General features: G+C 49.8%; 1 protein-coding gene across 3 annotated transcripts; it reads right to left on the reverse strand.

Annotated features, from left to right (window-relative positions):
• Window positions 1–1898: 1898 nt before the first annotated feature.
• On the reverse strand, window positions 1899–23040 carry GRIPAP1 (GRIP1 associated protein 1). 3 transcript variants are annotated; one of them, XM_043458989.1, is made up of 26 exons: window positions 22755–23025; window positions 20673–20739; window positions 20469–20530; window positions 19477–19503; window positions 18575–18682; window positions 15465–15615; window positions 14461–14645; window positions 14236–14283; window positions 13511–13542; window positions 13360–13407; window positions 13123–13222; window positions 11750–11827; window positions 11452–11544; window positions 10592–10726; window positions 10096–10191; window positions 9663–9875; window positions 9418–9531; window positions 8359–8436; window positions 8179–8274; window positions 7999–8055; window positions 7786–7885; window positions 6131–6261; window positions 4489–4611; window positions 4238–4331; window positions 3275–3429; window positions 1899–2449 (listed from the first exon to the last, which is right to left on the reverse strand). In XM_043458989.1, exons 1-26 carry the CDS (start codon window positions 22794–22796, stop codon window positions 2357–2359), a joined length of 2526 nt encoding a protein of 841 aa, XP_043314924.1. In that variant the 5' UTR covers window positions 22797–23025; the 3' UTR covers window positions 1899–2356. The 3 variants fall into 3 exon arrangements, with proteins under 3 accessions (XP_043314924.1, XP_043314926.1, XP_043314925.1); XM_043458991.1 differs by lacking the exon at window positions 14236–14283 and having other exon boundaries at window positions 22755–23026; XM_043458990.1 differs by lacking the exon at window positions 1899–2449 and having other exon boundaries at window positions 3287–3893; window positions 22755–23040.
• Window positions 23041–24001: the final 961 nt, after the last annotated feature.

Raw genomic sequence — 24001 nt, forward strand, 5'->3', positions numbered from 1 at the left:
TTCCTGGACTCCCCCCTCTTCCTGCCCAGATCTACCCCCTCTGCCCCCAGGGCCCCCGCCCCCATCCGTCTGAATCAGCAGCACTTAGCAGATCGATCGATGGGGAAGCATCGGTTAATGGCCCCAGAGCGCAGAGTGCCATGGGGAATGATGCAGCGCTGTGTCCCCACCCTGCCCCCTAGGCTGGAGAAGGAGGCAGGGGATTGGTGGGGGGTGTTTTTCTAGACACCAAACCCCCAAAGCTGCTCCTTGGAGGTCCTGGGTTAGAGTCCAGCTCTAAGACACCTGCTGTGGGACTGCAGCACTGTCCTCCGTTTTCAGATGTGAAACAGGGGTGGGAGTGGGGGCATAAGGGGAGTACAGATGGGGACAAGGCCAGGTAGCACGCTCTCCCCCAGGCAGTCTCCATTCTGAGGTGCAGTCTCCCCCATTTGTCTACATCCAGGAGCCTCAAATCATGCCTCCTTCCCTAGAGGGCTCTGCTCCCAGGCAGCAAGAGTGCCTGAGGCATGGGTGGGTTCAAACCCCAGCTGTGCCACTGATTTGTGTCCTTGAGCAAGTGACTTGCATCATTTTCTTTGTTACCCCAACATGGAGAGTTACCCCAACATGAGTGTCATTGGGAGCATTAAATGGAGTGATGTGAGAGGGGCATGGCACACAGAGGACACCTCACCTTTAGTTATTAAAGGTATGTGGCAATGGGGGAGCAGGACCAATTTTAGCCGTTCAACGGACTTGTACACCCATGTAATCCTCCATTTGTTCATCACAATCCTGATCTGTCCATGTCTCCATCCCTCCTCCTACCCACTGCCCACCTACCCATCCATTCCTCCACTCACACAACCAATTTCTCTACCCTTCCTTCTACCTACCCATCTATCCATTTAGATGGGTCTATCTAGTCATTAACTCACCATCTAGTCACTATCTATGTCATCTAGTCACCTATCCATCTAGTCATTAACTCACCTACCCATTCACTCATCCATTTGTATATTAACCCCATACACCTATTTATCAACCTATCCATATGGATTCCCCACTACCACCCATCTATCTGTCCATCTATCCATAGCTCTGAAAGTGAAAGTCGCTCAGTAGTGTCTGACTCTCTGTGACCCCATACAATCCATGGAATTCTCCAGGCCAGAATACTGGAGTTGGTAGCCTTTATCTTCTCCAAGGGATCTTCCCAACCCAGGGATCAAACCCAGATCTCCCACATTGCAGGCAGACTCTACCAGCTGAACCACAAGGGAAGCCCAAGAATACTAGAGTGGGTAGCCTATCCTTTCTCCAGCGGATCTTCCCAACTCAGGAATCAAACCGGGGTCTCCTGTATTGCAGGTGGATTCTTTACGAACTGAGCTATCAGGGAAGCCCATCCATAGCTCTACCTATCATTTATTATACCTACTCTTTAGTCTTCCCATTAGCTCATCCATCAACCTGCCCACTCATCCATCCACACATACCCCTAGCCATCCATCTGTCCATTTATATCCCCACTTGTTCCTCCTCTACCTATCCACTTGTCCAGCAACCCATTTGTCTGTTTATTCACCCAATCACCTATCCATCCGTCCATTTATTTCCCATCACCAACCCATGCAACATTCTACTTTGTCCGTCAGTCCATCCAAGCACTTATCCATCCTCCCATCTGTCCACTCATCTATACCCACACCCCAAACAGATTCACCCACATACATGTCTGTGGGTATTTCTGCTCCACTCAGTTTGAGAGACTGGTCAACAGTAACTGGAGACAGGCTGGCTGAGGGTGGGGGAAGAAGAGTAAAGGTGCACCCAGTGACCACCCTCCCCCTTCCAGTAACCTCCCTACCCTAAGCATATCCCTCATAGTTGGAAAGAATCAGAGCAGACAGTGAGTGGGTGGGCCCATCTGGCCAGATGGTATTTTGGCTGCACAGCCTTTACACACACACACATTGCTAGAACGCTGAACATGGACCATGCCCCACCCAACATCCCCAATCCCAAATGCAGAGTAGCCAGGCTTCCAGACATAAATTAAAAAATAAAATTAAATAAAAAGAGTTGGTCTCTTGGAGGGAGAGCTCATGCAGAGATGAAGGCAAAGGCCCCTGGGAGCCAGGACCAAGGAGGAAGAGAAAACCCTGCCCCTCCCCTCAGGATTCCCCACTCCCCAGGGGCCTCAGCCCTAAGACAGGGTCACTGACACCAGCCATCAGGCCTCCAACCCCTTTAATGTCCAGTCTCCCAACCTATTTGATATTGGCCCCAGCCCCCATTTTCCCACCAAAGCCCAAGGGAATGGTGTCCTGGGAGCCAGGGAAGGAAGGGAGTGGGTGCAGCCTGCAGGTCTTTAGCTGGCTTCTCCTGGTTCTAGGTCGGGGTCGGGGGACCCCACGCACTCCTTGCTGAGCCGCACAATTTCCTGGGACAGAACTTCCATGTCCTAAGAAACAAAGGAGCCATGAAGGGTCAGAGAAGGTGGCAGGCAATGGCACCCTAACCAAGGCTGGGTGTCATTCATCTTATCCCCTCGATTTCCAGATATGTCTAGCTTGAGACAAGAAGGTATTTGAAGAAGTCCCAGAGCTCCCAGCAGTGGGCTGGGCTCAGGAAAGGTGTGTGTGAGGGGGTGAGGGGTGCCTAGAGCCAGGGATATGGACATGGGAGTGGATCATCTGCTGTACCCCTATCCCCACCACCTTCCTGTCTACTAAACAGTGAGCTTGCTTCTCTGAGGTAGGGGCTGGACCTGTATCCTTTCTGACTTACCCTGAGATGGGAAAATAGTTGGATGGCAGGGTGGGTGAGTGGACACATAGGTGGATGCATGGGAGATCCATGGTAGGCAAATAGGTGGACAGATGAACTGTTCAGAGGACAGATGGAGGACAACAGGTGGGCAGGCAGATTGCTGAGCAGGTGGGTAAAAGTAAGACAAGGGGTGATTGATGATTAGGGGAGAGAGAGAGATATGTCAGGAAATGGATGCAAAGACATGTGCAGATGATTAGACAGGTAGCAAGGCAGATGGGCAAATAGTTGGTGGGTTGATGGGAGAGTGGCTGAATGTGTATGACTGGATGAGTGCGTGGATACAAGGACAGAAGGAAGAGTGAAAGACTAAAACTGAGAGTGAATACATTAACTGGATGATGGGAAGACGAGGGGGAAGGAGCACATGGTGAATGGGGTGGGTGAAGGGCGATCTGACAGATGACCCAGGGGCTGCATCGCTAGACAAAGGGGTAGGCTGGTAGGCCACACTTGCCTTGTGCAAATGCATATTCTTGGTCAACTGCTCTTCCAGCATGTTCTGTAGCTTCTTGTTCATCTCCCGAAGGTTCTCATCACCTGGCTTCACTAGGTCTCTCAGGACGCTGCCCAGCCCGCTGCGGTCTGTGTGGCCTGCTGCCACAGATACATCTGCAAGGACCCAAGCTAAGAACCACCCCCTTGGCCAAGATGGACAGAGACAGAACAGGAAAGAGGAAAACAGGGAGTGGGGGAGAAGAATGGGTGGAGAAACCTAATGGAGGGGCAGAGGCTTTGCCATGTGAAACCCTGGTTTCATTTACTAGCTGTGCAGCCCTGAGAAATCAGAATAAGAACTAACACATGCAAAAATGCCTATGACTGTGTGCAACACAGTCAGCTCTCAGCACGTGTCAAGTGGTATTGTTCTGATTAAGGTTTAATAAAACAGGCAGAGGAGAAGGTCTGAAAGAAAGGGACAAAAGAAACAAAGATGGGGGTGGGGGAAGGAAGAGGAGAAAGGAGGAGAGGGGAGGAAGAGCAGGGAGGAGGGAAGGACCCTAAAAAGGTTATGCATCCAGAGAATGAAAATTTCCAGAGGTGGAACCATCTAGACAGGCAGTAGGAACAGTGAGCTACAATGAAGGCGGGGGGCGGAGATGAGGCAGAAAGAAGGGAGAGAAAGCAGGGGAAGACACACAGGGAGGAGAAAGGAAAATGGGAAGGAAAGACACTCAAGATAGGAGGGTGGAGAGATGACAGAGCCTCAGACAAGAGGGAGGAACCGAGAAGAGAGATGGGGTAGAGAGGAAGGCAGTAAGGTCCTGGCCTGCCTGGCTGCCCCCTCCACCACCTGTGGTCTTTGCAATAACTTTGGTGATTTCCATCAGAAGAGAGAGGCCACAGCTCTGGATGGCAGGGAAGGCAGGAGCAGGTGAGGGGCTGAATGAGGGGTGAGGGCTGGGGAGGGAGCACTAACCAATCCGGCTGTCCATGACGTAGGTCTCAATGATGGCACTCTTCCGGCAGAGGTCCTCTGCCATGGATGCACTGCTCACCTCCAGGTGCTTCACCTGCAGGGTGGCCCAGCCCACCTCAGACCCTAAACTGCAGCATGTTCACCCAGGAGGAGGGGCCTGGCCAGATACTGCCCCATCTCCACCCCCAACTCCTGCCACCCCAGCCTCCTTGCCAAGGCAGGCCAAGCAGGGACAAGCAAGCAGATGGCACCTTCTCCTCCAGCATCCATTTCTCCTGCTGCATCTCTGCCAGGCGCTGAAAGAGCTCAGCCACTTCCTCATCTGACAGCTCTGCTGGCCGGGGGGGCTGGGCCTGAGGGCTGCTGGATAAGGACTGCAGGGAAGAGCGGGGGAGAGGCCAGCCCAGGCTCAGCACTGTCACCCCAGATAGGATCTGGGACTGAGGAGAACCAAGCCGGGGGTGGGCTCTGCAACTGGGGCTGCAGACAAACTATAGACAAGTCTTGGCACCCTCAGAGACTCTGGATCCCCCTTTGCCTAAAGAGGCAGAGAGAAACCATCACACCAGAAACAGTATAGACTTATTGAGATCATGAAGGGAGAGCCTGGGGCCCCTGAGTTCTCCCAGTTGGCAGGAGAATCAGGGGAGAGAAGAACAAACTAAATGACACCACCAGAAAGCCCACAGGAAAATCCCAAAGGTGGGACACTTTCTGCAGGTTAATTGGGCTGGTTTCTTCTACAGGTTGATGTCATGAAAATGAGGGATCACACTCGATTCAAGAGATTTAAGGGACATAAAGCAACCAGATGCAGCAACTGTGCTCAAAATTGAATGCTGGTTTTCATAAGACCAGCAATAAAGGACATTTTGGGACCAACTAGAGAAATCTGATTAAGGTCAAAGTACTACAGAAGATCTGTGCGTGCTCAGTTGTGTCCGACTCTTTGCAATCCCATGGAATGTAGCCCGTCAGGCTCCTCTGTCCATGGAATTCTCCAGGCAAGAATACTGGAGTGGGTAGACATTTCCTCTTCCAGGGGATCTTCCTGATCCAGGGATCAAACCCACATCACTTGAACATTTACCAATTAGGATGGGAGAGATCAGTTGGTTACTTGCAATCTTATTTGGGTTTAAAAAAATAGAGAGGGGTCTAGAAGGGTATGAACTAAGAATTTATAGTGGTGATCTCTGGATGGTAAAGATGTGATTTCCTTGAATTAAAAAAAAAATCTTTGCTGTGTTTTTTCAATTTTTCTACAATGTATGTGCATGCATGCTCAGTTGCTTCAGTCATATCCAACTCTTTGTGACCCTATGGACCATAGCCCACCAGGCTCCTCTATCCAAGGGATTCTCTAGGCAAGAATACTGGAGTGGGTTGCCGTGCCCTCCTCAAGGGGATCTTCCCAACCCAGGGATCAAACCTGGGTCTCCTGTGTCTCCTGCATTGCAGGTGGATTCTTTACCACTGAGCCACCCAGGAAGCCCCTCTACAATGTACACAAACTACTTATAGAATGATAAAAAGGTTATTTCCAAATATAAGGGTCTGGCAAGGAAGCTGACATAGACAATAATAATAAGTGATAACTATGAAATGGGGAAAAAAAGGATCTCCTACATGGATAATGCACCTACTATGAGCCACATATTTTATGGCACCAGGAAGAGTAGAATTAGCCCAGAGATGATGAAACAGGGTCAGAGAAGATAATTTGTTCATCCTCCATTTAGCAATCTGAATCCAAGTTTGTGAGCTTGAGGAAAACTTGACAAGAATATGTGTGTGCTGGGCCCAGAGTAGAAGATGGCAGCAGGGAAGGGAAAAAGGAGGACCCAGAATTTGGGTAGAAGCTGGGGCTGTATGTTCTTCCCTGCCCCTTACCCTCGCTGGAACAGTTGAGCTCTCCTTCTCCCGCAAGATCTCGCGGTAGCTGAAGGAGGAGACGCTACTGCTGTCCCCAGTCTGGGTCCGGCTTGGTGAGTTCATCTCTGAGAGAACCAACTCCTCGAGCCCTGGGCAGAGAAGGAAGAGAAATCTGAGCCCCAATCCCCCAGGGTCCCAGGGCAGGAAGAGGCAGAAATAGATTTGACAGAGATGGAGAGAGGCAAAGAGACACTCAGGCACGATGCAGACAGTAGGGTAGAGAAAAGCAGAAACAGAAAAAAGAGCTGTTTCTCTAGGCAAACACACACCAGAAGTGAAAAAAGGGTGAAGATAGGGAGAAAGACGTGATGCGGTCACAAATGGGCATAAACTGACGTTTGCACTCAGACTCAAGGTACAGATAGCTGGAGAGGGCATCGGGGCACCCATATGTGCAGAGAGAAGACCCCAGACAGACAGCAAGCTAGAGCAGATGATAGAAGCTAATAGAGATGCTGGTTTAAGACACAAGTCAGAGTAGTGACACAGAGAGAAAAGATGACGATAGACTCATAGGCATACACCTAAATCTTCATCTAGTGGACAAATAGAATGTATGGCACACAGTTTGAATCTGTTTGTTGATTTGTACACCAACTTGCAACAGAAAAGAAAAGTCCTCCCTTATAAAGAGAGGTAACTTCAGGAGACTGAATGCCTCAGCGAGACAGTGATTTGGTGAGAAATACACCCGTTTTTGACAAATCACTTGAAACACAGCCACTAAACATGTGCCTCTGTTCCTGCAGCTGCTTCTGAGTGTCAGGGAGTGGGACTGACACTACAAGCCAAGGATCTCCAGCAAGAGCAGGGTGGCTGGGGAGGGACAGGCAGCAAGTTTTCTCTCACTTGTGATACAGGAAATGCACCAGAGCCATCACTGCAACTTATTTATTTAAACATAGTTTTAGGTCATTTCTTTGTTTAAAAAAAAAAGCAGTCTGAGGCAACTCAAATTTTTATCTTTTATTTTCTACCTTAAGTGGTAGAAATAATGTAGATTTTAACTGCATAATGATCACATAGTAATGCTGCTACCTGATTGTAAGTCTGTCTCCCCAGCTCAACGGGAAACTCCTGGAGGACTGAGACTTAGGGCAGGGAGGTTCCTATTAGGGACCCCAGATGTGAGTGTGAGGGCTCAGTCCATATTTACAGAATAAGAGAATGAACACAACAGACTGAGAGACACTAGGTGAGGTGTGGGAGTGTCTGAGGGGTAGTGAGGAGACAAACAGAGACAAAGACAGATGAGAGAGACTGAGGAGGGAGAGAGACAAAGGAACAGAGAGAAGAAAAGAGCAGGATGAGAAAAACAGAGAACTAGAGAGGGAAATCTGGGAGAGAAAGGCAGATAGAGAGAGATGAAATGAGGAGGCAGAGAGATAGAAACAGAAGAGACACAGCAAAAAGGAGAGAGAGCCCAGAGAGAGAATGCAGAGAGAGAGAAACAGAGGAGGGAGAGATGCAGAGAAAGGGTAAAAGACAAAGTTCAAGAGGGACAGAAGACACAGGAGTGCCCTACAGAATAAAGTACAGGAAGCAGCCCCAGCCTTCAGGCCCAGGCTCTGCCTCCCCACACCTCAGCCTCCCCTGCGCTCTGGGCCCTTCACCTGAGCGGCTCTTGCTGTTTGTGAGGATGTCTTGCAGCCGCTCCTGCAGCTTATCTGCCCGTTTCCGCTCTAGGTGCAGCTGCCGTTTGAGGTCCTTGAGCTGTGGGGAAAGGGGGAAAGAGGGGGGCTGAGGCCTGGTGGGCCCACAGGTGGGGGTACCACAGCACAGGAGTGGGCCATGCGTGAACACCTCCCAAGCATGTGCTGTCATACCGCAGCACTGCCCTTCTTTTCCAGGATTCGCTGCCCATCCACTGTGTCCTTCACTTCCTGTGGGGGAGAGACAGCATGGCTGTGGGCGCCAGCATGGCCGCCTGTAGTGTGCTCCCTCCCTGCCCCACTACTGCATGCTGAGGCCCAGGGTGTTTCAAGGGCTCAGGAGGGACCAGGGACCTGCTTCAGGCTGTTGATGGTCTTCAGGTGACAGTCCCGCTCCTCCTGGGCCTGTCGGAGCTGCTCCTGCACACCCTGTAGCTCCTCCTCCTTGCTCTGCAAAGCAGAGGGCAGCTCAGGCCAAGGCCTGGGAAACCTCCATCCTCCCACTAGAGAGGAATGCCATCATACAATAGGCACCTTCAGCTCACTGGCGTGCTGCTCCCGACACTGCCTGAGGGCTTCCTCTTGTTCCTGCTGCTGCTGCTGCAGAGATTCCTACAAGACAAGTCCCAGGTCTGACCACAGACCCCAAGAGAACATCACGCCCAGTGAAGAGGGTAAGGGATTGCAGTGGGCCCCTGGATGTGCAGAGAAGATACTCCCACAGGGAACACTGGATGCAGAAGTGTCACATCGAGGACCAACATCTGCATTTACATCTTATTTAATAAAACATAACATAGCACTACTGCACGCCAGGAATGTTGTGCGTGCTAAGTCGCTTCAGTCGTGTCCAACTCTTTGTAACCCCATGGACTCTAGCCCACCTGGCTACTCTGTCCATGGGATTCTCCTGGAAAGAATACTGGAGTAGGTTGCCATTTCCTCCTCCAGGGGATCTTCCTGACTCAAGGATCAAACCCACATCTTTTTCGTCTCCTGCACTGGCAGGCAAGTTTTTTACCATTAGCGCCACCTGGGACTTTATACATATTACCTCATTTTATAGAACCCTCCCATAGTACCTAGACAGCAAGTACTATCGTTATCATTTTTTTATGGATGTTGAAAACTGGCCACAGAGAAGTAAATAACTTGTCCAAGGCCACACAGCTATAATATAAAGCAGCCTAGCCAGGATTCAAACCCAGGCAAACAACTGGCTCCAGCATGTATGTTCTTCACTGCCATGTAACACAGCCTCTTACGTACTACCATCAGTTTTCCAGAAAATGGTAGTAAAAGTTCTGCTTGGAACAAAAGTAGAATGATTGTATTACAATAAATTCCTGACAGAAGTACAGTGTAAGAAGGAAGAGGTGCCTTTTCAAATTTGCACAGCTGACATTCTGCCCTACTGATTGATGACCATGCCCCAGTCCCCTCGAGAGGGGTGCCGCTGACCCAGGGAGTGCGGTGAGGATGCTCAAGTCCAGAGCATCTCAGAAACTTCCAGGGCCTGACCACTCCTGGTCCCCTGGTTTGCCATGGGTACCCTCCCAACCAGCCTCTGAGCATCCCCAGGCACCAACTCACCTCAGCCTCCTTCAAGCGCCGTTCAAACCAGCCCTTGGCTCCATCCATAGAGTGTACCTGAGCTTGAAGTTCTTCTACCGTCTGCTGAAGAGTCTCCAGTTCCCGCGTTCGAGCCTGTGAGAGAGCCAGCCACCATGGGCCAAGTGGAGAAGTGGGAACCTCACCCATGCCACCCTCTGACCCATCAGCAGTGCTTCGCTCCCCAGGTTTTAGAGACAGAAGGGCACCATCACCTACCCACTCACCTTCTCCTCACGGATCTGCCCACGCAGCTCCTCCTCCTGCCGCTTCTTGTCTTCGTGCAGCTCACGGAGCTCACGCTCGTAGCGGGCCCGCACTCCCAGCACCTCCTTCTCATGCCGTAGTCGCACTGCTCCCAGCTCTTCCTTGTGCTGGGATTTCTCCTGCAGTGTCTCCATGGCCAGCTCATCCAACATGGCCTTCCGCTTCTCAGCACTCTGGTGGCCAGGCAGGAGGACGCCAGTCAACCTCCTCTCCAAAACCAAACAAGGGCAAAGGAACAAGCCAAAGTGCACCTCTTCCCCAGCCTCACTGACCAGGCTAAGCCACCCACCCCTCCTCATAGAACTGGCTACTTTCTGCCCCCTCCCATTCCCTTGGGTTGGCCCACATCACCTGTGCCCCTGCAGTCTGGGCTACCCCCTCAGTGTTGCCCACCTTCCGAGCCTCCTGTAGTTCCTGGATCAATTGCTCCTTCTCCTGCCCAAGTTCCTGGAGTTGTTCCAGCAGCCGACTATTGGCCCGCGATGACTCCTAATGCAGAGACAAAGGGAGTGAGTTTGATAAAGAGTCCCCAGGAGGTGCTGGTCATCCAGGACACATCTGGTCAAGTGAGTGATGGTCTCTCCATTTCTAGATTAGAAACATGCAGAGATCCCTAGCTGCTCCTCAGCATTTATTCTCCCACCATTAATTCTCCCACCATTATTCTGGTTTCTATTATGGAATCAGATTGGCTATCCTAACTAACTGAAGAGGCTCAATCTCGAGTGAAATGACTTGGCCTGGGACACATAGGTGCTAATAAGCTCGGCGGTCATACTGGAACCCAGGTCTGTCTGACTCCATGGTCTTCCCACCGCACCCCATGGGAAGTTCCACTGAGCCAGAACTAGGGAACTAGGGGGAGACAGGTGCAAGCCAGAGGTGTCACCTGGAGCTGGCAGTTCAGGTCATCTTTCTGTCCCATGAGGTCCTCATACTGAGTCTGCCGCTGCTGCAACTCAGCTGTCAGTCCAGCAGTTTGTTCCCGGAGCATATTCAGTTCTTGGGTCTTTGCTGTTTGGATCTGGAGAGAATGGTGGTAATGAGAGTGGAGTGAAAGAGGCCCCAGGGGCCAGTCGCGAGATGTTCCCAAGGAGACAGGGAGAGAGGTGAAAAGACAGCCAGGAGGAGAGAGAGAATTTCAAAGAGAAAATCAATCAAAGTGATCAAGAGGGGATTGGACAAATGTGGTATATTCATACAATGAAATAGTACACAGAGATAGCAGAACAGATTAGTGCTACATATGGATAAACCTCACAGATAGAATGCTTCAAGAAAGAGGCCAGACATAAGATTGGGTGTCTGATTCCATTTACATGAAGTTGAAGAACAAACAAAACTAATCTATGTTGCTAAAGGTCAGAGAAGTGCTTACTTCTGGGAAGTACTGACTGAAAAGAGGTAATAGGGGCCTCTGGGATGCTGAAAATGCTCTATATCTTCCTCTGGGTGCTGGTTACACGGAGATAGAGAAATATACACACAGGGACAATTCACTGAGTGTACACTTAAGATTAGTACACTTCTTGGCTTTTTACCAATGAGAAACTAGAATGTAAGAAAAGCAGAGATGGGGGACCAGAGAGAAGAGGGGTGGAAGTCGAGAGAAAGAAGCTGAGAATGAAATAAAAGCAGAGGCAGGAGAACAGCATGAAGTCCAGGCGACCCTACCCCAATGTGGATCACAAGCAGAGGGAGATGGGGGAACTAGGGAGGGATCAGCATGGGCTCCCATGTGTCCTGTACCTGCTCCAGGGCAGCCAGGCTAGTTCTCAGAGCATTATTCTCAGTCAAAAGTCCTTCCACTTGTTCCTGCGCATCTGCACTCTGAAGGGACACCTGGCCCCACCCCACAACAAGTGAGAGTGGGTCCAGAACCAGAAGACAGGACCTACCCGCAGCCAAGAAAGAAAGGACACACATACACACACCCACAAGAACCGCGACCAGGGGGAGCAGGACCCTTGGGGCCTTGCCTGCCTGCACAATACCCACTGAACCTGCCCTCACCCCCACCTCCCCAAGCCCGCTCAGTACAATATACCTGATCCTGTAGGGCTCGCAGAGCTGCTGCATGCTCCAGGCGCTCCCCTTGCCGCTGATCTCTCAGCTCTGCCAAGCTCTGTGGGGACCAGGTCAGGGGAGTCCATTCCAGACCTCAGCCTCCCCTGGGGTACGTATCATACAGACCTCCTCTATGGAAGGGGGAAGCATGTTGCCAGCACTTGAGGGTCTGGGGCTACCCAGCTATCAGCGATCTCAGGCTCACCCACACTCTAGGTCATTATCCCCGGGGGCTTCACACACCCCTGTATACATCCCAGTCCTAAGCACCTCAGAAAACACCTACAGTCCTAGGGAATCTCAAATTCACTCAGCCCCCAACCATGCGAGGTCTCACGTTGACCCGAAGTCCAGCACAGGGGCATCAGGATTCTCAGACACACTCAACTCCCAGGGACTACAGCTTCACCCAGACTCCTGACTCCAACCCCAAGGGGTTTTAGACACAAGCAACTCCCATGTCCCTAGTCCCCAAGAGTCTCTGACCCACCCAAACTCACAGCCCCATAGCCTTCAGGTTTCAAACTGATACAACTGCATAGTTTCCAGCTCCTGGTGAGGTCTCAGACTGACACCTCACCTGCCACTCCTGCCCCCAGTCTCTGGGGATCTTCAGATCCTGCTAACTGAAGACCCAGCTTTATCTAGACTTCTGTCCCCAGCTCTGAGGGGCCTTAGACCCACAGCAACTATATCCCCCAGTCCAAGGGACCTCAGACACATTCACTCTAAAGGGAAGCCTAGAGACTTTAAAGTCACCCAGCCCCCCACCCTTAGGAGCCTCAAACCACCCCAGACTTTTGCTCCAATCTCTGGATGTCTCAGACTCACCAGTTTTTTTATCCACAATCCCCAGGATTCTCAGGACCACCCAGATCCCATGATCCAAATTCCTAGGTGTCTCAAGACCCAAACCAGATCCCAAGCTCTGAGGGTTTCAAATGCACTCAGCCTCCAGGCCCAGCTGGGTCCATAGTTCTAAAAGTTACCCAGCCTCCGGAGAGTTCAGACTCACTCCAACTCCTGGTCCCAGTCGAGTGACCACAGATTTCTTCAGATTCCTATCTCTAATACCCCAGCAATTCAGATTCATCTACACTTGTGGCACACAGGCCCCCAGTCCTCAGCCCCTCTGAGATTTTTGATTCATGCAGAGTCCTAGCCCAACCCCTAGGGCTCTCAGGGTTCCCCAGTTTCCACTTTCTTAGCTCCTAAGGGGTCCAAGACCCATTCAGTCCTTATATTTCTAACACAGGAACTATCAGACTCCCCAGCTAGCCTCCGTGGACCTCAGAGTTCCCCAGACTTGCAGCCCCGTCCCTGTCCCAGTGATCTCAGAAACCAGCCCCTCACCTGATTGGCAGCCTCGAGTTCCTGCTGCAGCTTTTGAGTTCGAGCCAACTGGGCTTTGAGATCAGCCTCCTTCCGCTGTTGTAACTCCTCAATCTTGTTCCTGGGGGTGATTGGTGGAAGTGGGGGCACACTGATCACAGCCCGAGGCCCAGTCTCCCAGTTTGGCCCCAGGATCTTCGGTTAATCATGCTGGGCACTGCCATATTATCCACCAATATCCCCAACCCTGGTAGTTACCGGCTGTCATTGAATAGTGTCTCCTTTTCTGTCTGCAGACGGCAAAAACTTGGCACAGAAAGATAGATGTATATGGATCAGTTCCACTAGTCAAGCTCCTCCCTAGTCCCCCCAAACCCCTCCCCCCCAGCTCTGGAAAAAAGAAATTTACCTTTCTTGTTTCTTTTTCAGTTTCTCGGAGAGCTGGGGTTGGGGAAGGGGTTACAGACAAGTGATAACGATGAGAATAATATTAATAAAGACAAAAATTAATTTCATGTTTACAGACACTTTCCACTAAGGCCCTTCTGGACTGGGATTTACTTACGTTACTTCACGGAATCCTCAAAACTGTCCTGAGAAGTGAACACTACTGGCTTTACAAATGGGGAAATGGAGTCTCAGAAGGGTTAAGTAATTTGGTTGGGCAGCTGGTCGGCAGCAAAAATGTGACCTGTACCCAGCTCCTTTGGCTCCAAAGCCCAACATATGCCCCCAATCTATTAACTGATGGCCACATCATAGAATGGCTAGGCTGGGAGTCCTGGAAAGCAGGATCATAATTAGCTGCCTCACCACTGGGTCTCAAGTTCCTAAGAGCCAGCAGTCTATAAATGCTTGGATGGATGGACAGATAGATGGATGGACAGATGAATGAACAAGCAGAGCTGGGAGGACATAGAAGGATGGGATGGGACCTGCCAAGCACAAGACACAGAGGGACATTAGCCCATATCATATTGAAAGCATATCTGTGACATAAATGTGTGTCTTTGCATTTCACAGATGATGAAATTGGGCTTTGAGAAGATACTCTGCCCCTCTATCCTACTAACGGAAGCACGGCAGGTGGGGAGTGGGTGAGGGCAAAGTCCAGGGAAAGCTTAGCAGCCCCACCTTAGCAAGTTCTTCCTGCAGCCTGGATGTTTCAGCCTGCTTCAAGGTCTGCCAGAATGGATGAGGGAGGGAATTGTTATCAGCAAGGCAGGAGGTAGGACCTGTGCCTTTCCCTGCCCTCCTAATCCATCAGCCCACAAGACAGTGATGTCACAGATATCACCAGGCAGAGCTAGGGCATCCACTTGCCTTCTGGCACCCCAGCCCCAACAGACCCAGATTCACCTCCAAGCCTTGCAGTTGCTCCCAGAGCAATCTCTTTTCTTCCTTCTCCATTTCCCATTTCAGCTCCACTTCTGCCAATGGCATGGGGGCCATGATAGGGGAAGTTGAGACCCCTGGGGGGTCCCCTTCACCCTCACAGGCAGCTGGGGACCTGCCAGCCTCTTTCCCATAGCGCTCCTGCAGGGCTAGTGGGCAAAACAGACATATGATGGATGAGGCAGTCTTTGAAGACCCCCGACTCACCTCAAATAGAGGGAGAACCGGCTTTCAACCCCTTAGGTAGCAGAAACCCTGCTCCAATGGTCACAAGCCTACAAAATCAAGGTTCAGCCCCCACTTCTCACAAATCTTTTAAGCCCCACTAACCACAGAAATCCTATCTACCATCAAATCAGCCCAAGTTAGTTTCCCAAGATCCAATTCCATCCTAAAGCCCCACCCAGTCTTCCAAGGTGATGGTGATACCCACCCTCCTCCACTTACAGCTGAATCCTTCTACAACCTCTAACCCCAGCCACATTCTACAAAGTCTCCCTCCTGATCACAAACCTACCACCCACCACCCCACAAGCCCAAGCTGCTCTCCAAAAGTCCACATATCAGGACACTCCCACACTCGATGAAGCTTTCTTTCAGCTTTCATCCCAGACCCCACTGACAACTTGGGCTCAGAATCTTCCTAATGCTCCTTCCTTCCCTTTCTCCATTTAGCAAACATCTCCTTTCTGATGTTCAACCTGCTAATCTATAACACCTGCTAGGTATCAGGTGCTGAGCTAAACTCAGAAAGATTATCACCTCTTATCTCTATTACAATTTTCCAGGTGCATGCACTTGGTAGATGACAAAGCTTTGGCTCAGAGAGGTGAAATGGCTCGTCCAAAGTCATACACTGGTTCATGGCAGGGCCAAGCCTGATTCTGAAGCCTGTCCCTTCTCTGAGGGAAGACAATACCTAACTCAAGCCCCAAGGTCCCCACATTACCAGCAGGGTGTCCACACACCTGCCACGTTCTTCTGCAAGGCTGTGTTCTCCGCCTGCAGTCTCAGTAGCTCCCCATCCACAAGGCTCCCAGCTTGGGCAGCCCCTGCCCTGGCAGCCCCAGCCTTCAGTTGCTGGTTCTCCCGCTCCAGCTGTTCCATCTGGCTGCAGAGCTGAGCAGGGGACAGGTGAGGTGGCAGAAAAGCAAAGAATCAGAACAGCATTAGCTGAAATATACACAGCACTTGGTCCATGTACTTTACAATTCATTTAGTTCCCATAACACCCTTGTGATGTAGAGGCACAGATGTTAAACAACCTCAAATTCACACAGCTGTGAAGTGAAAGAGTAACAGAAGATTTGAGAATACTGAGAACAATTTTCCACCTGCTCACGCCCAACCTCACAGTCACAATTCAAGACCTCAGGCTCCTCTACAAGTTGCTGGTCCCAGATGTCAACATCATGGATGACCCCACTGCCAGCCCTCTTCTGTGGAGCAGTCTGCATCTGGGAGCCAAGGCACCACAGACAGCTTTCAGAGCATTTCCAGGGTCAGTATTGCCCACAGCTCCCTATCATTAGCCCTGGGAGAGCTCATGGAGAAGAATACAATGCAAATCAAACTAAGCCAGCCCCCTGTTCAACAGGACAGTAGACCTGACAGGATCCTTTGTCTCCACTTTCAGATGAGAATACTGAGACCTAGAGAGAATTTTTATTGACTGGCTTCTTTTCTACCCAGAACACCATTCCTTTCATCCAGTTCTTCATATGACTGGCTTTTTTGCAACCACCAGTGCTCTTCTAAAACGTCACCTTTCAAGTAATATTCCCCAACACAGAAACTATAATACTTGCTAGCATGGCGTTTTGTTCACTTTTTTCTTACTTAGCACAAACTGCAATTAAATTTACCTAATATGATTTTAATTTCTTACATCTCTGAAAAATTTTGGATCATAAATTGTGATTCACAATTAAATTTTATTTCATAACATAGGGTCACAAGTACAGATTCCAAAGCCAGACAGCTTGCATGTGAATTTCCACTCTGCATTTGATCTTGGCATAAGTTTTTTCATCTCTCTGGGACTCAGTTTTCCTGATAGTAATGATATCTCATCGTTTCGCCAAGAGAATTAAACCAGTGAATAATGTAAAGCACAACAAATAGGACCTACTTGTTTAGTCGTGTCTGACTCTTTGCGACCCCATGGACTGTAGCCCGCCAGGTTCCTCCATCCATGGGATTCTCCAGGCAAGAATACCGGAGTGGGTTGCCATTCCCTTCTCCAAGGGATCTTCCCGACTCAGGGATTAAACCCAGGTCTCCTGCATTGCAGGCAGATTCTTTACTGTCTGAGCCACCAGGCAAGTCCATAAATAGGACCTGGTGGTGGTTTAGTCGCTAAGTCATGTCCGACTCTTGCGACCCCATGGACTGCAGCCCGCCAGGCTCCTCTGTCCATGGGATTCTCCAGGCAAGAATACTGGAGTGGTTAGCCATTTCCTTCTCCAGGGGATCTTCCTGACCCAGGAATCAAACCCAGGTCTCCTGCATTGCAGGCAGATTCTTTACCAACTGAGCTACAAGGGAAGCCCAAATAGGACCTGGCACACAGTAAATTCAATCTGTCAGCTATGAGTGCTATTATTTGTCTACTATATTATCATCTTTTCTCCCATTCCACTCCCAGAAATATAAGCTACTCAAGAAGGAGGACTATTCTGTACAACTATTTCCAGAACACAGAGCACACAGTGGGGGCTCAGTAACTATTTGTTGAAAGAACAACTGAGCTGAAATATCTTGGTAAATAAGTGGCAGAGACAGGCCTTGAACTCAGGCCTCCCTATGAGCACTTATAGCTTCTAGGAGGAGGAGGGAGGTGTGAAGGAGGTCCTATACTTGGCCCAGTGCCTAGCTCAGGGCAGGTGCCAGGAAACACGAGCTGGATTTATGGAGGAATAACTGCCCCACCTCACCCAGCAAGAACCATGATACCATTGAGGCTGGAGGAAGGAAGCAGTGAAAAGTGAGGCAATGATATCAGCTGTTATGTGAGCACCAGGAGTTCTGAATTTTGGGGGGCAAGGACCCACTGGGAGGTATTGTGGAAAGGAGCAATGTGGTAGGACCTGCAGGTCAGAACACTTTTCAGACCAGGCCTGGTACAAGAAGCTGGAAGTGAGGAGACAGCAAGGAGACTGTGGGAATAGAGCAGGTAATAGGTGGTAAGGGCTAAAGGCAGGGCAAGTCCATAGGATAGATATAAACCTTTTAAATAGTCAAGAAATATTTTAGAGGGAAAATGAACTAATAAAAGAGTATTATCAGCAGCTAACACCTACATAAGCTGATACTATGTGCAAGACTGTTCTAAGTGGTTTGCAAACATTAATTGATTCAGTTTGCACAAAAGCCCTGCCAGGCAGGTACTGTCATTATCAGCTTTTCCATTTTAACATCTGGGAACCAAGAAACAGGGAGTTTAAGTGAATTGTTCAAGGTTACAGTTAGTAAAAGGCAGAGCCGAGAGTTTAATCGAGGCCTTCTGGATCTTTACTATTACTTACTAAACTGCCTCTGGTATCGTACCTGCATATCTGCATACTCCATACTGCGTACCTGCATACAAACATACTTTGCTTTGTTTTCTTTTTTGAAGTCTCGAGACCTACATTCTCAGGTAGAACCTTGGAAATACCTATTTTGTTGCCATGACACTTCTCCCCTTAAAAGACACTAAAAACTTAGAAGAGAAAAGGGAAGCGGCTTAAACATCTTTCCATCCCATACTAAGCATAAGAATTTTACCTAAGACTCCCCAATAACCTGGGGCTGCATAGCACCAGCCCCAAAATATACACCAGGAAACTTGAAGCTCAAAGAAAAGGAGTAACCTGGTCAAGAACCAGCTGACATTAAGGCTTGCGGCCTTCTAATCCCAGCAGTGAGTGGTCCCATCTGTCAAACCACTGCCCCCCAACAGTTCCAGGCCGTGTTTCAGCACCATGGACAGTGAGTCAGGGCCAGCCTCTGTCCAACCACCCTCAGCAGCCCTCCAGCCACAGCCCATGTAGTCCCTACCCCTTGCGCCCCCCTCAATTATCCAGGGCACCAGCACCTTGCTGAACTCGGCCATAAGCGTGCTGTTCTGCAAGCGGAAGTCCTCCTCCTGGCTATGCAGCTTTGCCTGAAGCATCTCATTTTCACTCAGCAGCCCCTCGACTTCCTGCAGTGGCAGATGTAAGCCAGGTCTCCAACAGGGGTAGAAAGGATGGGGCAATAGGGCAAAGAAACAGAAATGGAGAAAATGACATTGAAGGGAGAACAGAGGGTACAGAGAATGAGATGGGTGAAATCAGGAGATACAAGGGGAAAGAGAGATATAAGGAAGAATAAAAGAGGAGATATGGAGGGAGAGAAAGACAGGAGAGAGAATGAGAGGAAAAGAGGGGTATATAGAAATTGGGGAGAAAGGAAACAGAGAGATGGGGAAAGGAGGTTAGGAGGAAGGAGAGAGGGATGGGGAGGGGGAGAGAGAGAAAAAGAAGAGGTTGGACGATGGAGAGATAGGAACAAAGAGATCAACAGAGGGAGAATGGAACAGAGAGAGGGGGTCAGGGAAAGAAATGAACCAGGAAAAGAGAGAGGAACAGGGGAGTAAGGAAAAAGGAGTCAAGAGAGGCAAAGAAAGGGAAAGAAGAAATGAAACAATGGCAGAGATAGGAACAGGCGGGGGAAAGACAAAGAGAACGTTGGAGAGAGAAACAAGAATCCAAGACCAGGAAGACAGAGACAGAGAGAGGCTCAGAGAGGAGGATAAAGAAAAAGGGAGAAAGACAGAGAGAGAGAGACAAAACAGGAACACAAAAGACAAACACAAAAACACATGGCTGGGAGGTAGTCACAGATGCAAGTGCACACACAGAGAAAGAAAGGCCAGTACAAGGAGATCCCAGCATACCGAAATATCCCCTCTAAGGCAGTCTACCAGACACATTTACCCGCCAGGGGTCCCCTTACCTGAGCTTTCTTGCTCTTGCTCAGTGCCTAAAGGTGAGGGGGATGGGAAGAGAGATAAGGTGAACAGAGATGGACTCCCTCACTAGGGTATGGAGAGATTGTGGCAAATGTCAAGGGGACACAATGATAACAGGGGTTGAGGGATGGGGGTGTCTATAACCACAGAACTCACACAACAATTTATAGCCCAAAGGAATGGAGTGAGTGAGTGAGGAGCACCCTGCTTACACCCTTTCCTCTAAGCTCTTGAGCTTGTCACAGGTCATAGTATTTAACCCTTCACAGGCTGGATCTCTGGGCTCAGAAATTATGGCTTCATTGCTACATCTGTCCAAACATATCTATGTGGATCCCTCCAAAGAACCATGGAAACTGCTGTTCCTCTGCTGGGCAGCTGAAGACACTGCCAGTTTGGGAAATCAGCACCCTATCAGACAGAAGCCCAGCTTTCTGGCTGCCAGACTTTCTGCATTCTGTATTCCTTCATCTAGCAAATATTCGTGGAGCATATATTATGTATAACATTGTGCTATGCTTGGGGACAGAGCAGTGAAGAAAGAGACAAAGGAGGGCCTTGAATGCCTTAAGGGGCCATGACAGGTTATATGCTATCTCACCTTCAAAGGATCTGAGAGGTAGGTTTAGTCTCACTTTACCAACAGGACCAGGACGGGGTGGGGACTAGGAGCACAAGGCAGGAATGTGAGTAGAGGACAGAAGGCAGAGTCAAGGTGACTTACTGATGGATTTGACTATTTTGAATAAGTAGTTGAAATTAAAAATTAATTAAGTGATTAAAATTAATCAATAAATTAAACAAAATTAGATAAAATTACCAAACAAAGGAGACTTCCATGAGAAATTTCTGAATGACTAATGACAACATGTAACGTTAGGTTACATGCAGGTTCACTGCAGGTGCTCATTGGACAAATGAATGAGTCAGATGGCTACAGGGAAACTTGGGTGAGTGAGTAGGTAGGAGGAGGTACCTTCTGAGCTTTGCTGAACTCCTTATCCAGGTAGGCAACCTTCTGTCGAAGACTGGTGAGTTCTGGTGTGGGGAAAGCAGGGAATCTCAGCTTCAGTTAGTGGTAAGGAGCTGAAAGGTCTTTCTGCCAGGCCTCTGAGGTATTTTCTCCCTTAGCCTCTGTCCCCCAGAGCCACCCCCATCTAATGAGACCCTCCTGGCTCACCAACACCATTCTTGCGTAGTTCATCTGAAAGCTGGTAGTTGTTTGTCCGGAGTTCTAGTAGCTGAGCCTGAGAGGGAAGCAGGGAGGGAAATGACCTGGCGGGAATGTGCCCCCTACCCTCATGAGGAGGGAACCAACCCTCTGAGCCCCAGAGACCCTGTTGCTCTTCTTGTGCCTTTTGAGTCACGCTTAAGACCTGTGCCTGCTGCATCCCAAATGAGTCCAGCTGCTCAGCCCCTGTCCCACCTTCATCAGTTCTACTTATGACCACGGCCAGCTTTGCCCATCTCCCTGCTGCCTCCACCTCTCCCCTTTCAGTCCAACTATGACCCCAGGCGATGCCACAGTGCTGACCCAGTCCGTCTCTTGTTTCTGTGTGTTCCACGGCTCTCCGTGCCTACAGGATGAAGTCGGCCTCCTCACCCTGGCTGGCCTCATCACACACTAAACACTTTGCAGTCTTCCATCAGAGGTGCTGTCTATTCTCTTGGCCCGAGTAGGGGGCGGGAGACTACCTTCTTCCCTCTTTCCCAAGGGAAGAGGGCTTGGTATTATGACCAATTTCACTGAGTAAAAAGGGGCTGCCCGGGGTCCCCACAAGCAAGGCTCTCAAAATGTCCAGATCCCTTTCAAGAATCGAGGACAAGTGAAGTATGGGCCATTCCATACTTCAGGGCACTGAGGTCAGTTCTTCCCAGAACGACCATCCCTTACAGCACCAGGACCTTTCCCTCTCTCCCATGGCACCAGACTCCATCCCTGGGTGGTCTGCTAAAGGGGAGAGGGCTTGGGCCCTATACAACCTTTCCTGCCCCTGTCCACTCCTGGATCCTCTCCTCCTGATCCAATGAGAACACCCCTGGCACCCACTTAAGTCTCTATCCATCAGAATCCAATGGTTCTCCCTTCACTCATGACTAATGGAATCAATCTTCCTCACTGAAGGGTCCCCTACACCCCTCAAGATCTCCCCAGTCATGATCCAATGAGATGAACCTATACCCTTCAGGGTTTTTCCCCCACAAGGCCTTGGATGGGTTAGGTGGATGACCCTTATTCACATGGAATAACCCTTATGCACAAGTTACAAGAGCCTTCCCCTTTTATGGTCCAATTATCTTGCCCTTCCACCCTCAGGGTCCTTCACACAGTGACAACTGGTTTCCTTCGTTCAAGGACGAATGGATTATCCCTCTTCACTTGGAGTTCCTCCTGTCCTCCCACAGACCCTACACAGGGTTTCCCCCCTTGAGTCTACCCACGCACAAAATCCAATGATCTTCCCCAGTAAGGAACTATGTCAACAAGGGCCCCCTTTGGCCTTTCATCCCATCTCAGAGTCCCACCAAAAGAATCAAGTGGTCAGAATACTCAGTCAGGGTACCTTCCCAGAGCCCGGTGATCTCCTCTCCACGCGGTCCAGGGGTATCACTCTTTCACCTCCTCTGGTTCTCTCTCCAACAAGGATTAATGGTATTACCCATTCAGGGCCTTCATCACCCCAGCCCTAATGGGATCACCCCTAATCATCCAATGGTACCACCCCTTGCACAGAAGCTCCACCTCCCAGGAACAATGACAACATGTGGGGTCTTTCCCCAGTGCCCTGGCATAGTGGTATCTCCCACAAAAATGTCTACCTCCCACAAGTAATGGTATTGCCCTCTCCAGGGCTCCCCCCACCATGACGCAAACAACTCAACGCCCGCTTCCTTCCTCTCCAGGCAAAATGGTTTCGCCTTCTCAGGATCTCCTTCCCTCAAAGCTCAGCAATATCATCGCCCACCTAGGGTGTCTCCCACACGAGCCCAAAGGTCTCGTCCCCTCCAGGTCTCAGTAAGGTATCACCCACGCTAGAACTCTTTCTTCCACCCACAAGACTAACAGAATCCAACCGCTGAGAGCCCAACAGTTTCTCGGAATCCAGTAGTCTCACCACTCGGAACCTCAGTTTCCCTTCTCCAAAACCCTTAGACTCAAGGTCCATCCCAACCAACCCCTGCTCAAAGCCGGTGGCACAATCTCTCTCTTCCCCGCACCCCCATCGCCTAGCCTGCTGGTCTTTTCCCCGCCGAGCGGTACCTGCATCCGCTGAAACTCCTCTTCAGACAGAGCTTGCGCCATGTTCCTCCCCCCCACCCCCCCAACAGCTTTCTGCGCCGACGCGGTTTGTCTCTCCTGTCAGTAGAATTGGGTCGGACCAAACCACCGGGCAGGAATAGAGGGGGAGGAGTCTACTCCGGAAGTTCAGCGTTTTGGAAACCGAGACAAGAGAAAAAAAAAAAAACTGGCCGGTTAAGTGAATTGCAGTTTAGTATTTTACCAGAATCCAGGTCATTAGATCTGGCTTTTGAGCTATCATTAGGCTACTCATTGTGATGCGACACTGTGACATTCCTGTGTCATGGGACTCGTCGCTAGGGAAGTGTTTGCCGACCGAAAATCGCGCTTCCGCGGTACCCCTTTAAGGAAGATGGTCGGTTTTACAGTGGAAATGAAAGCGGAAGCTGTGCGCATGTTTTGTTCCGGCCCTCCTCCGGGTGACCCGAAAACGGGAATCCCGTCTCTCGTGAAGCCCTTGGCGTGTTTTTTGTTTGTTTTTTTTTTAAAGATTTGACGCTTTTTTTTTTTTTTTTAACGTGATACTATTAGGTAAAGGGCCCAGCCACCAATAAATTTAAAATACCTGTGAGGAAAGAATGGCAGTGAATCAAACGAGAAAGTTTCACTTAAAAAACAAAACTAGGATAGCAAAACATCAGGAACATTCAAATAAGTGTTAAAATGCATTATAAAAAATAATAAAAAAATAAAATGCATTATAATCGTCTCTGTGCTTACCGGCCACCGCTGCAAACCCTGCCACCCAAGCAGTAGTTTTTATTTGGGACAGAAAAAAATTAGCATGTTTAGCAGCAACATATCTGGTACTAGGATATGCCTTATTTATCTTTTTTTTCTTTTTGGTGGGGCTAGGAGAAAAGCGATTTTATGCCATTTTAAACTTACAGAAAAGCAAGAATGGTATAAGGAAATGTGCTTAGTCACTCAGTCGTATCCGACCTTTTGCGACCCCATGGACTGTAGCCCACCAGGCTCCTCTGTCCATGGGGATTCTCTAGGCAAGAGTACTGGAGTGGATTGCCATGCCCTCCTCCAGGGGATCTTCCCAACCCAGAGATTGAACCCAGGTCTCCCACATTGCAGGTGAGTCCTTTACTGTCTGAGCTACCAGGGAAGCCCATAAGGAAATTACCTGTACCCTTCTACCAGGTTCATCAGTTGTTCACATTTTGCCGCCTTTGCTTTATCATCCTGTCTTTAGATGT

This window comes from Cervus canadensis, chromosome X, assembly GCF_019320065.1.
Source record: "Cervus canadensis isolate Bull #8, Minnesota chromosome X, ASM1932006v1, whole genome shotgun sequence".
NCBI classification, from domain to species: Eukaryota; Metazoa; Chordata; class Mammalia; order Artiodactyla; family Cervidae; genus Cervus; species Cervus canadensis.

Coding starts and splice junctions, on each gene's coding strand:
- GRIPAP1 (XM_043458989.1), bottom strand. CDS start 22,796: ATGGCGCAAGCTCTGTCTGAAGAGGAGTTTCAGCGGATGCAG. Junction 20,531..20,672: donor ACTACGCAAGAATGGTGTTG/GTGAGCCAGGAG, acceptor TCCCCACACCAG/AACTCACCAGTCTTCGACAG. Junction 18,683..19,476: donor GCAAGAGCAAGAAAGCTCAG/GTAAGGGGACCC, acceptor CTGCCACTGCAG/GAAGTCGAGGGGCTGCTGAG.